The 14,754-nt window shown below is 37.5% G+C and overlaps 1 protein-coding gene across 1 annotated transcript in view; it reads right to left on the reverse strand.

The window, feature by feature from the left end:
- The window catches only part of CRB1 (crumbs cell polarity complex component 1), a 176,721-nt gene that overhangs the window by 139,291 nt on the left and 22,676 nt on the right, over positions 1–14,754 (reverse strand). The window contains exon 5 of the mRNA XM_004375361.1: positions 5,348–5,530. Coding sequence (XP_004375418.1) covers positions 5,348–5,530 — 183 coding nt within the window. The remainder of the gene's footprint in view (positions 1–5,347; positions 5,531–14,754) is intronic.

A 14,754-nucleotide genomic window follows, 5' to 3' on the forward strand; every position in this document is an offset into this window, starting at 1 on the left:
CGCAGGACTTGGCAGTGTTTCCTTCTGTTGTACATAGAGTCGCTATGAGTCAGAGCTGATTCAATGGCACCTAACAACAACACAAGGAAGACCAGTTAATACAACTATTATTCGAATGTACGCACCAAACACTAAGGCCAAAGATGAATAAATTGAAGATTTTTATCAACTTCTGCAGTCTGAAATTGATCAAACATGCAATCAGGATGCATTGATAATTACGGGTGATTGAAATGTGAAAGTTGGAAACGAAGTATCGATGGTTGGGAAATATGGCCTTGGTGATAGGAATGATGCTGGAGATTGCATGATAGAATTTTGCAAGACCAAAGACATCTTCATTGCACATACCTTTTTTTCAACAACATAAACGGTGACTATACAGGTGGACCTCGCTGGATGGAATACACAGGAATCAAACTGACTACATCTGCGGAAAAAGACAATGGAAAAGTTCAATATTATTAGTAAAAACAAGGCCGGGGCCAACTTCGGAACAGACTGTCAACTGCTCATATGCAAGTTCAAGTTGAAGCTAAAGAAAATTAGAACAATTCCACGAGAGCCAAAGTATGACCTTGAGTGTGTCCCACCTGAATTCAGAGACCATCTTAATAATAGATTTGATGCATCAAACTCTAATGAACGAAGACCAGACAAGTTGTGGAATGACATCAAGGACATCATACATAAAGAAAGCAAGAGGTCATTAAAAAGACAGGAAAAAAAGAAAAGACTCAAATGAATGTCAGAAGAGACTCTGAAACTTGCTCTTGACCATCGAGTAGTTAAAGCGAATGGAAGAAATGATGAAGTAAAAGAGCTGAACAGAAGATTTCAAAGGGTGGCTCAAAAAGACATAATGTATTATAACGACATGTATAAAGACCTGGAGTTAGAAAACTAAAAGGGAAGAACATGCTTGGCATTTCTCAAGCTGAAAAAACTGAAGAAAAGGTTCAAGCCTTGAGTTGCAACAGTGAAGGATTCTATGGGCAAAATACTGAATGAGGCAGGAAGCATGAAAAGAAGATGGAAGGAATACACAGAGTCATTATACCAAAAAGAATTGGTTGACATTCAATTATATTTCAGGAAGTAGCATATGATCAAGAACCGATGGTACTGAAGAAAGAACTTCAAGATGCAGTGAAGGCATTGGCGAAAAACAAGGTTCCAGGAATCGACAGAATACCAATCCAGATGTTTCAACAAACAGATGCAACACTGGAAGTGCTCACTCATCTATGCCAATAAATCTGGAAGACAGCTACCTGACGAAGTGACTGGAAGAGATCCATATTTATGTCTATTCCAAAGAAAGGTGGAAATTATCAAACAATATTAATAATAAAAGTAAAATTTTGCTAAAGATCATTCAAAAGCAGTTGCAGCAGTACATTGACAGGGAACTGCCACAAATTCAAGCCAGATTCAGAAGAGGATGTGGAATAAGGGATATCATTGCTGATGTCAGGTGAATCCTGGCTGATAGCAGAGAATACAAGAAAGATTTCTACCTGTGTTTTATTGACTATGCAAAAAAGTGGATCACAAAAAGTTATGAATAACATTGAGAAGAATGGTAATTCCAGGACACTTAACCTGTACATGGATCGTTTGAACAGAACAAGCGGATACTTTGTGGTTAAAATCAGGAGAGGTGTGCATGAGGGTTGTTTCCTTTCACCTTATCTATTCTATCTGTATACTGAGCAAATAATCCAAGAAACTGGATTATATGAAGAAGAATGGGCATCAGGATTGGAGGAAGACTCATTAACAACTTGGGTTATGCAGATGACACAACCTTGCTTGGTGAAAGTGAAGAGGACTTGATGCACTTCACTTACTGGTGAAGATCAAAGACTACAGTCTTCAGTATGGATTACACCTCAACATAAAGAAAACAAAAGTCCTCACAATTAGGCCAATAAGCAGCACCATGATAAATGGAGAAAATATTGAAGTTGTCAAGGACTTCATTTTTCTTGGATCTACAATCAGTACCCATGGAAGCAGCAGTCAACAAATCAAATGACACATTGCACTGGGAAAATCTGCTGCAAGAGGCCTTTTTAAAGTGTTAAAAAGCAAAAATGTTACTTTGAAGACTAAGGTGCGCCTGACCCAGCCATAGTGTTTTCAATCACCTCATGGGCATGTGAAAACTGGACAATGAATAACGAAGAACAAAGAAGAATTAACGCCTCTAAAGTACGGTGTTGGCGAAAATATTGAATATACCTTGAACTGCCAAAAGAACGAACAAATCTGTCTTGGAAGAAGTACAACCAGAACGCTCCACAGAAGCAAAGATGGCGAGAGTTCGTCACACATTCTTTGGACATGTTATCAGGAGGGATCAGTCCCTGGAGAAGGACATCATGCTTGGTAAAGTAGAGGGTCAGTGAAAAAGAGCAAGAGCCTCAATGAGATGGATTGACATGGTGGCTACAACAATGGGCTCAAGTATAATTTTGAGGATGGCGCAGGACTGGACAGTGTTTCATTCTGTTGTGCACGGGTCACTATGTGTCAGAATTGACTCGATGACACCTAACAATAACAACAACAAGGTTACATACTTATGATTCCATTTTTATAACATTCTTGAAATGGGGGAAAAAAAAGAAATGGATAATTGATTAGTGCTTGCCAAAGGTTAGAGATGGATGAGGTATGGGGCGAAAGGGAGGTGAGATTCTTGTGGTGAAGGAGCTGTTTTGTATGTGGACTCTAAAAATCTCAATACATACCTTGACTGTGGTATTGTATTATAATTTTGTAATATATTACCATTGAGGAAACTGGGTAAAGTATACACGGATCTCCCTGTATTTTTTCTTATAACTGCAGGTGAATGTACAATTCTCTCCAAATATAAAGTTCAGTTAAAAAAGAAAAGAAGAACATATTCAAGAATTAAAAAAAAGGGGGAGGGGAACCTAGTAGATGGAAGTTGGAAGAAAGGTCTGGGGATCTACTTCCAAAGATCAACCACTGAAAACCCTACAGATCACAACAGTCTGATCCCCAACTGATCATGGGGATAGCAAGGACTGGGCAGACTTTTGATCTGTTGTGCGTGCTGTTGCCGTGAATCGGGCCTACTCAATGGCAGCTAACAACAACATCAGATGGAGGATCAACAGAATCAGAGGATGGAGGTTTGTATCCCAATCCGCCACTTCTAGCTATGGGGACAAACTGGATAGCTGTTCCTGAAACCTGTTTTCTCTTTATTCTAGGTATGCAACAAGACTAAATGTCCCAGCTGTTGCTGCAGTTAAATGTGGCACTGTAACTATGACCAGTGGAGGGTGGGTAGAAGAGATAATGACTACCTCCAGGGCTTGACCCATAAACACCTTCCTGGTGGAATCCTCCATTTTCTTGCCTCCTCCAGTAGCTCGCTGCCGAAGAGCGTGACAAACTTGGAAGCCACACTTTGAAGATGAAAACAGAGAGAGAGAGAGAGAGAGGGTCCTGCAACACTGAATCGCCATTTGGAAGACAATCACCCATTTTGGAATCCACATGAGTGAAATTCAAACTTCTATTTCATTAAATCATAGAGATTTCGGGCAGCTATGACTCTTTAACTCATATAGTCATCCTTGGCAGATCTTCAGAAATCAAGTCCAATACACGTTTCCAGTATATTCCACTTCACTCTCCTGTTTGGAACTGCAGAGCCTTTGGTCACCCATAGCCTTTTATCCTATGAGGCAATATTAGCAAGGGTCTCTGAGTTTAATAGCATCTCCTCTTTCTAACCTAAGTCCAGGATTTAAAAAATATATATGTATAGATAATCCCCTTCCCTTATTCCAAAAAAGGTTTAAAGTAGCTGACAAAAATTCATAGACTACACCCAGAACAAATAAATTAGAAATAAATAAGAGAAAAGGGCAAAGGTAACGCAGAACCGGGAAATTTAAATATTCACAGGGGTGAGGTAAATTTATAAGCATATTCCAGAAAGACCTATAAACTTGCAGATGCCACATTTACCTATAGGATTTCTAGCAGTCTACATGATGGGAAATGTGATGTATTATAAGGTTTATTTCATGCTTTATATTATTTGTCAAGATTTATTTGCATGCCTTTTATTAAGGTAAAAAGCATGCAAGCTTGCCGTTGTTCAGAAAAATACCACTTATATTACCACCAGGGAGACTTTTCTCCTACGTGTTCTCATACAGGGGACAGTATATAAGGAAATAAACAGTATCTTTTACAGCAAACTTACAGCAAACACAGCCATGAAGCAATGATCATTAAACTCCAAAACTGAAACAATAAAAGAAAGGTAATCCTAAGTGTAAATAGCAAACAAAAATCAGTTCCTGTTGAGTCCGTTCAGACTCATGGTGACTCCATGTGTGTCAGAGTAGAACTGAGCTCCATAGCGTTTTCAAGGATTGTTTTTCAGAAGTGATCACCAGGCCTTTCTTCCAAGGCACCTCTAGGTGGGTTTGAACCTCCAGCCTTTTTGTTAGCAGCCAAGTGCGTTAACCATTTATATCACCCAGGGACTCCAGTGTAAATAGAGCACCCTCACCCCCTTATCTCTTATTCTTCGTTTACTCTTCTCAGAAATCCACAAGCAACAACTGAAATATTTTCCTTGGATATCATTTAATCTGTTGAGAAAGAAGTTGAGAGAAGCCTAGAAGATTATTAGTTTTGCTAGTGGTATCTATGTAAATGTGGGTAAGTTGCTCTTTATTAGCAAATATGAGGACTGTCTCATAACTTATGAAAGTTTTCAGAACACAGAAGCAGACACTAACACAACTGTTATTGGAAAACATACACGCAAATTTCCTCTGGGTTTTAGAGTACAAATGCTGCAGAAAAATATGGAGTAATTGAAGTTTGATATGAGGAACAACTTTAGCTATAGAATAGTTACAGAAAATTACTTAAGGCTAGGTAGTTGTTCCCAGTGTAAATACAAATAAGTGTGTTGACTTTTCTTAAAATCAAATTTAAGTAACATAAAAATTAAACATTATTATCAAATCTAATAACATAAACCTCCCATGTTTTCTGTTTATAAGGTAAAAAATTTGAGTTAGGAGCCAATTCTTAGCAAAATGTATAAAAATAGTCTTCTTTCATATACTTCTATCTCTATTTTTAACATTTTCCTTATGATTTGAGGAATTATGGTATGTCATACAAGGTATTTTCGTTCGCACAAGGGGGACCCTTTGCACCATAGCAACAGAGTTTACACCCTATAGACCTTACTGCTCGCATACCATTTGGTTTAATCCTACGTCTGCCATAAAATGCTAGAAAGTCAAGGCATTCTCCCTCCTCTTGGCCTCACCTGTGAATCCAGGCCGACAGATACAAACATAACCTGAGGCTTCATGGTAGCTGAATGCAGAGGGCAGTCCAGCAATGTGTCCATATTGTTTCTCTGAGGACAGCTCCACACATTGGCCGTCAAACTGGCAGGGGTTGCTATGGCACTCGTTGATGTCGGTCTCACACTGAGCACCCGTGTATCCTGCAGGCGGAAAGTTCAGAGAAGCCACTGAGTCAAAGCTCCTGAACTGTGTAGATCATATGCCTAAGAGGAGGCTGACCACTGGGCAGGAACCAATTAACAAGATGGTATGCCCACCCTGAGGAGCTAGAAAGGGGTATCTGGAAGGAGGAAACTCACATGGAAAGAAATAGTAGTAGTAATGGAACCACATATCAAATTGACCAATGTTTTTTAGAAACATTTGATTTAATAAGGCTTGAAATAAAAGGGGACTTCAGAATAACCTTGATTTAATTTGAACATTCTGAGACTCCAATTTTGCAAGTATTCCAATTTTTTTAATTTTATCAAGGGGAAAAAAAATCTTTTTCAAGAGAATATATAAAAAGTCAGCAGTATCAGCGTAGTCAACCCTAAATTCTCTTCTCAAACCTCAAAATAAAGATAAATGGTTATTTCCTAACTGAGACAAAATAGTAAATTATTTTGTATTTGTATGGATTTAGCTGGAACATTTTATTGGGGCCAAGAATAAAAGCGATAAAACATAAATGATTTATTACTCTATACAAATTAAAATATTAAAGAAAGTTCCCTTCCAGAACTGTTTCTTTGCTTTTACATATGTATAAGTGCATCTGTAAAAAATACATATAGTTTTTTGTGTGTGTATGTGTGTGTGTGTTTATAACATAATGGTATTATACTATATGTATCCTTCAGTAACTTGCTTTTTAACTTACTTGAAGAATCTATCCATGTTAGTAATATAGATCTAACTCGTAATTTTTAACTCCTGCCAAATATCCTGTAATATGCATGTACTATAACTTAACCATTCCTTTGCTGGTTTTATACAAATTTTTGCCATCACAAGCAATGTTGCAATAAATATCCTTACATCTGCCTCCTTGTGTACCTGTCTGAGTATAATCCTAGGGTCTATGCCTTGAAGTGGAATTTTTGGGTTACAGGTTATGTATATTTTTAATTTTAATAGATATTGACACACACTTCTAAGGTAGTTGTACCATTTATATACTGAACAGCAATGGATGAATGTTCATGTGGCCCCAAACCCTGCCAGCATTTGTTATCACCAAATTTAAAAGTTTTGCAGTTGGTTGGATAGCAAATGATATCTCTCTCTTTTTTTTTTTTTTTTTACATTTTCCCTGAGTTTGACATTCCTTGAATTTTAGGGGCCATTTATATTTCCCTTCTGCGAATTTATGATTCACTGATTTTCTATTAAGATTGTTTTTCTCACTGATTTATGAGTTATTTATATATTATGTATAATGCTTCCCGCAATGTAAACTTAAGGACACTGATGACTAGAATCAGGGCAATATGACCTGTTTTGTGAGATGATGAGGGATATGCATGAAGTTGTTAAAGGAGCACAATTTGACTTGCAATACTAGGGAGCTTATAGTTGACTACTCAACTAAGGGCCTTTATAATGTCGCTAACTCAGCTGAGAAATATGATTTTAAATAAACTGGATAATACAGAATTGTAAAATGTGTAAATCAAATGATGACATTTCTGTATTTTAAAACAACTCAATGACTTCCATTTTCACATAGGATAAAATTCAAAATTCTCAACATGACCTACAATTCCCTGTATGATCTAGACCCCTGTCCATCTCAACATTCTTATTTTACCCTATTCTCATCTTTACTTCTCTAGGACCTACATGATCTTTATACCCCCAAGGACTTCATTACGATGTTTGCTTTCCTAGGATACTCTCCTCTAAGCCTTTGCTTGGCTCTTACTCAGTTTTCAGACTTTATCTTGTATTAGTTTCTCAGAATGACTTTCCCTAATGAACAGATCTAAAGAAGGCACCCTTGTTTTCTCTCATACCACCTAACAATTTTTTTGATTGCTCTTATACTAATTTTTAATTATGCATTTGTATGTATGTACTATTGCCTCCCACAACATGCTGTAAGTGCCAAGAAAGCAGGGGCTGTGTTTATTCTGTTGACCGCTCTGGCACTTAAGCAATATGTAAGCCAAAACCAAAAACCAAACCTGTTATGGAGTCAATTCTGACTCATAGCAACCCTATAGGTCAGGGTAGAACTGCTCCATAGGATTTCCAAGAAGCAGCTGGTAGATTTGAACTGCCAATCTTTTGGTTAGCAGCCAAGCTCTTAACCACTGGAAGTAGTAACAAAACAAAAACAAACCAAACCTATTGCCATCGAGTCGATTCCGGCTCACGGCAACCGGATAGGGCAGAGTAGAGCTGCCTCATAGGGTTTCCAAGGATTAGCTGGTGGATTTGAACTGCCAACCTTTGGTTAGCAGCTGAGCTCTTAACCACTGTAAGTAGTAAGTAGTAGACCATTAATCAATGACTAAAGAAGAATCAAATGGTGCTAAATCCATGACTGAAAATAACAACAATTTAGATTCTAATACTAGTTGAGCAAATAATCCAGAAAACTGATAACTAATAATCAAATAATGAGAATATACTGTGATTGCTCATTTTATAATTTTTTTTATTGTGGTAGAATATATATATAACAAAACATTTGCCATTTCAACCATTTTTACGTTTATAATTTAGTGGCATTAATTATGTTCACCATGTTATGCAACCATCACCAATATCTTTCCAAATTTTTTCATCACCTTTAACACAAAATCAGTACCCCTTAAGCAATGCCTCCCCATTTCTTCCTCCTCCTCACCTCTGGTAACCACTAATAAATATGGTCTCTATACATTAGCCTACTTTTGTTATTTCATGTAAGTGAGATCATAAAATATTTGTCCTTTTGTGATCGACTTACTTTACTCAGTACAGAGTTCTCAAGGAGTGGGATTGCTGAGTCATATGGTAGCTCTATGTTTAGCGTTTTGAGGAACCACCAAACTGTTTTCCATAGCAGCTGTATCATTTTGCATTCTCACCAGAAATAGATGAGGGTTCCAATTTCTCATATCCTTGCCAACATTTGATGTTTTCCATTTTTGTTTTTTAGCCATCTTGTTGTTGTTGTTGTTGTGTGCTGTTGAGTCAATTCTGACTCATAGCAACCCTGTATGACAAAGTAGAACTGTCTCGTGTGGTTTCCTAGGCTGTAATCTTTATGGGAGCAGATCGTCAGGTCTTTTCTTCCTCAGAGCTGCTGTTGGGTTCCAACCTCCGACCTTTCAGTTGGCAGCCGAACACTTAACCATCGCGCCACCAGGGCTTAGAGGAGTGAAATGGTATCTCAGTGTGGTTTTGATCTGCATCTCCCTAATGGCTAAATGGAGCCCTGCTGGTGCAGTGGTTAAGAGCTATAGCTGCTAACCAAAAGGTGGGCATGTTCGAATCTACTAGCTGCTCCTTGGAAATCCTGTGGGGCAGTTCTACTCTGTCCTATAGGGTTGTTATGAGTCGGAATCAACGGCAATGGGTTTGGGTTTTTTTGTTTTGTTTTGTTTTTGGTTTAATGGATAAATACGTTCGGCATCTTTTCATATGCTCGTTGGCCATTTGTATACCTTCTTTAGTCAAATGTCTATTCAAGTCCTTTGCGTATTTTTTTGTTAAGTTGTTGGAATTTTTTATATATTCTGGATATTAAGCCCTTATGATCCTTCTTCTTTTTTAATATAGGTGTTCACTGCTATAAATTTTCCTCTGAGCACTGTTTTTGCTTCATCCCATATTTTGGGTATGTTGTGTTTTCATTTTCATTTGACTCTAAATATTTTCTGATTTCTCTCTTATTTCTTCCTTAACCCATTGGTTGGTTAATACTGTGTTATTTAATTTCCACATATTTGTGAATTTTCCAGTTTTCCTTCTGTTATTAATTTCTAGTTTCCTTCCATTGTGGTCAGAGAAGATACTTTGCAGATATCAATCTTTTTAAATTAACTGAGAATTGTTTTGTGACCTAGCATATGGCCTATCCTAAATAATGTTCCATGTGTACTGGAAAAGAATGTCTATTATGCTGTTGTTGGGTGAAGTATTCTAAATATAGCTGTTAGGTCTGGTTGGTTTATGGTGTTGTTCAAAACCTTTGTTTCCTTATTGACCTTTCCTGATGGTTTCTTCATTATTGAAAGTGGTGTATTGAATTTTCCAACTATTAATGTAGAACTCTCTATTTTTGCTTTCAATTATGTTAATGCTTGCTTCATATATTTTGGGGCTGTGATATTAGGTACATATCAAATAGTTACTCCATCTCTCTTTTGATTACTATTTGCATGGAATATTTTTTCAATCCTTTCACTTTCGACCTATGGGTCTTTCGGTCTAAGATGTGACTCTTGTACACAGAATGTAGGTAGATCTTTTTTTTTTTTTTAATCCATTCTGCCACTCTCTGCCTTTTGATTGGAGAATTTAATCCATTACATTTGCTATTTGTTTTTTGTGTGTCTTATACCTTTTTTGTTTCTCCATTCTTCCAAAGCTGCCTTCGTTTTTGTTTGGTTGATTTCTTCCTGTGAACCATTTGATTTCTTTCTCCTTTCCTTTTATGTGTATTTTTTAGATATTTTCTTTGTGGCCTCCAAGGTTTGAGAGGAGAAACTGGCATTTAATCTTGAGGATGTCTTGTATGTGACAATTCACTTCTTTCTTGCTGCTTTCAGAAGTTGGAATTGACTTGACAGCAACGGGTTTGGTTTTTTGGTTTTTATCCTCTAGTGTGCTGATTCTTTCTTCTGCCTGCTCAAAACTGCTGTTTAGTTCCTCCATTTATTTTTTTTCATTTCAGCTTCATGTATTTTTCAGCTCCAGTAATTCTGTTGTTTTCTCTTAATTGTATCTATCTCTATTGATAGTCTAATTTTGTTCATGCATTGTTTTCCTGATTTCCTTTAGTTCTTTGACTGTTTTCCTTTAACTCTTTGAGTTTTCTACAGTTGTTTTAAAGTCTTCTATTCTGTCAGTTATCTGCCTTTCCATAGAGATAACTTTACTCCCTTCATCTTGTCCTTTTGAATGGGCCATCATTTCCAGTTTTATTATTATTTTTTTTTTTGTATGCTTTGTGATTTTTTTTTTTTAAACCGAAACATACGTTTGCTCTGGGCATGCGTGTGACTTTTTCAATTCCCCCATATACACAGCGCTTTTGGAAATACTAATTTCTGTAAGAACATCTCAGGAGATCACAGCCTTCCGTCTTTCTTCACAGCTCCCTTCCCCACCCTGTGTGAACTCCAATTCAGGCCAGACCAAGGCTTCAGTCTTTCAGTTAGCTCCCAGACAGACCAGAACAGAATCATTGAATGGTCTGCCAGTAAAGTCTCCGCTGTTCACTACAGAGCCAGACAGCAGCAATCCCCTGTGAGAACGCAAACCGTGGTTTGCCTCCACTGCAGCCTCTGCCATGGTTGCTGCACTGGGCAAGCAGGGGAGAAGGCATAGAAAAAAAATGTTCTCCTAGCTTTTAAAAGTCACCCTTTTTTGTTTTACCTTGTAATTAGTTGCTGCAATCTACTGCATACCTTTCAGAGTTCTTACAAAGTTGAGAGTAGGGATTTCTAGTTGCTTTTCTTGGTGTTTGTGCAGGAGAGTCAGGATCTTAGACCTGCTGATGCTGCCATCTTCCCAGCCTCCCCTTCTTTTTGCAATTTTAATAAAAATATGAATGAGTTCATATATCAAATTATAACGACAACATAAATTCTGTTGCTCAATAGTATAATAAATTTGTCACATATCACCCCTGGGGTCTTTCTCAGTCATCTGAAGAAGAAACTTATAGTTGAAGGAGGAAACTAAAATCACATGTCAGATTCAGACCCCACAATCCTTTATAGCAAACCCCTGAAGAACCCTCAAGTTTTTTAAACCTGAATGTCTATGTTTAAATATTTTTATTTCATACTGAAAAATAAGAAAATGTTCACTAAATAATATTTTTTAAAATAAACTGGTATTTATTGTGCTACAATGGACTCACTGAAGAAAGTTTCTTTGACTATTTTTAATTTTCTTCTCATTCTAAGTCTCAAGACTCATACTACATAGGGTAGGTTACAAAACAATTTAGGACCTCAGTAAATACTTTTGTGCTTTTCTGGCTCATGCATTATCTCATTCATATTGTGAACATTAGGAAGGTTCTGATTTATGGTCTTGCCAGTCCTGTCCCCACTCCAGGGGCCCTGTGGGGATTTTATTTGCTGTTTATTTTTTATTTACTTTTAACCATGTCTATAAATAGACTCCTTCAGTCAAGGTTATATTCAATAGTTTTAACAAGTTTTTCCATAAAACTCTGTATAAAGAAACAAGAGTTTCTATAAGTCCCCAGGGCTCTTACATTACGTTTTTTTATTTTGTTTCATTTTTACTAATTCAATCATATTTGGGTAATGAGAAAACTTTTAAGATTGACATTTAAAGTGACTAACGCTTCTTGTAATTAATTACTTTTGAAATGAGTACCCTAGGTGATTATAGCAGTGGATTCTCACTATTGCCTTCAGTGGCAATGGTTTTATGATCCAAGAGTGGTCTCTTTTTCTTAGATATATATAGTAGTTTGGAAGATTAAATCCCTTTGTATATAACAGTGAGAACAGGGTACAAAGAACAGACAAACAGTGAGTACATTTCTGGTATATGCCTAGTCATCCCTAGGCTTCAAAATTGTGCCTCCTTTGTTAAGCCACTCCTGTACTTCTTCTCCCCTTATTCCCTTTTACAGAATTTATTATAGTTTCTTCTTATACCAAACACTGCACTATAAACATTTTTGTACATTGTCTCCCTACTAGAATTTCAGCTCCTTAGAAGAAGAAAAATCCATGTATTTTCTTTTTAGAATTTTTTTTTATTGTACTTTAGATGCAGATGTAAAGAACAAATTAGTTTCTCATTAAACACTAATGTACATATTGTTCTGTGACATTCGTTGCCAGCCCCACAACATGTCAATACTCTCCTCTTCTCCACCTCGGGTTCCCCATTACCAGCTTTCCTGTCCCCTCCTGCCTTCTTGTCCTTGCCCCTGGGCTGGTGTGCCCCTTTAGTCTTGTTTTGTTTTATGGGCCTCTCTAATCTTTGGATGAAGGGTGAACCTCAGGAGTGACTTCAGTACTAATTTAAAAGTGTGCCCAAGGGCCGTACTCTCGGGGTTTCTCCAGTCTCTTTCAGGCCACTAAGTCTGGTCTTTTTTTGTGAGTTAGCATTTTGTTCTACATTTTTCTCTAGCTCTGTCCAGGACCCTCTATTGTGTTCCCTGTCAGAGTAGTCAGTGGTGGTAGCCGGGCAACATCTAGTTGTGCTAGACTCAGTCTGGTGGAGGCTGTGGTCCAAAAAACCAACCCAAACCCATTGCTGTTGAGTCGATCCCAACTCATAGTGACCGTATAGGACAGAGTAGAACTGCCCCATAGAGTTTCCAAGGAGTGTCTGGTGATTCGAACTGCTGACCTCTTGGTTAGCAGCTGTAGCTCTTAACTACTATGCCACCAGGGTTTCCAGAGGCTGTGGTAGCTGTGGAAAAGACCATGTCTTTATGATTCCCTAATATATATACATATATAGTAAGAGCCTGAATCCACATGACTTGAATGATTAAATCCAGGAATGAATGGAACACTTACTGATTTGTCTTTTTAGGCAGTTTTCTTCACTATGTGATTCCATTACAAACCCCCTAGAGAGCAGAAACCATCTCATACCTAATTCACGCCTTCTGGTGTAGAACTTGGTATTAATAATAGTTGCCCTTTTTTGAGTGCATAATATTTGTCAAAGGAAGCCTGACGGTGCAACAATTAAGCCATCAGCTGCTAACCAAAAGATAAGTAGTTTGAACCCATCAGTGACTCCATGGCGATCCAAAGACCTCACAATCTCCTCCCATGAAGATTACAGCCTAGGAAACCCTATGGGGAAGTTCTACTCTGTCATGTAGGGTCGCTATGAGTTGGAATCAACTCAACAGCACACAACAACAAAAGCAATATGTGCCAGACTCTATTTTTATAATTTTACTCTCAACAACAGCACTACAAGTAGAGCACTTTTATCCCTCTTTTGCAGATGAGGAACTTATGGTCTAAGAAGTAACTCACCCAAATTCACTCAGCTAATAAGTAGTAGACCTTCCCTACTCCTAAACGGTCCACTCCACCCTCTTCCTCTGGTCAGAAGCCTTTCATGAGTGTTGGTTGATGACAAGAATGTGGAGGAATTTGTTTGGAAAAAAAAAACAGGATTTAAGCCAAATAACAACCAAAGGATAGCAAAGATGTCCTATCAGTTTTCTGGAAGTGGGAAAACACATGCCATATATAGATTTCTGAGCTAAAAAAATAATTCTAAGCTTCCTTTTATATTTTCATTTTTCTTGCCTACAAAATATATTTAATCAAAGACATTAAAAGTCCCTTAAGCACTGGAACATCTTTCAGCCAGAAGCTACTACCAGTCTACCCCAGCCTCCATGTTTCCTCCCCAACCACAGGATTATCCTTTTCTTTAAAAAAAAAAAAAAAGGAGTGGGGAGAGGCTGATAGATGATCAGTACACTTATGTAAGTAAAAACCAGTTGCTGTTGAGTCGATTCTGGCTCATGGAGACTTCATGTGTGTCAGAGTAGAACTGTGCTCCATAAGGTTTTCAATGGCTGACTTTTTGGAAGTAGATTGCCAGGTCTTTCTTCCAAGATGTCTCTGAATGGGTCCAGACTTCCAACCTTATGGTTAACTGTTGAGCTGTTAACCATTTGCACCCCCCAGGGACTCCAAGCTTATATAACTAAACTTTGAATAATTATAAATGTATTGTTTATTTTTCAATAAATCAGGAAAGGAGAGAGGAGATGCCCTACCTTTCACTTCTATCAATGAAATTCTAGGGAGAATTAAATTAAAAATATATCAAGTAGGTTGCTTGCAAAATTAATGTCAATGTTGACTCAACTGTTACGTACCATTTTCTGTTTATTCTGGCATCAACTCTACACTCATGTCTAGAGTTCCATAAAGCCTTCTAATTACCCTTTATATGTAATTTCTGGCTATGGTTAATGTATGCTTAGTCTGTATTCTTCTTTACATTCTAACTATTAAAAGAATACTCCCAAAAAAGCTTTGGCCCAGATGGCTTCACTGGAGAATTCTACAAAACATTTACCGAAGAGCTTCTACCAGTTCTACTCAAGCTATTTCAGAGCATAGAAGAGGAAGCAACACTTCCAAATTCATTCTATGAAGCCAGCATAACGCTGATACCAAAACCAGGC

Source organism: Trichechus manatus, unplaced genomic scaffold (genome assembly GCF_000243295.1).
Source record: "Trichechus manatus latirostris isolate Lorelei unplaced genomic scaffold, TriManLat1.0 scaffold00035, whole genome shotgun sequence".
In the NCBI taxonomy this organism is placed as follows: Eukaryota; Metazoa; Chordata; class Mammalia; order Sirenia; family Trichechidae; genus Trichechus; species Trichechus manatus.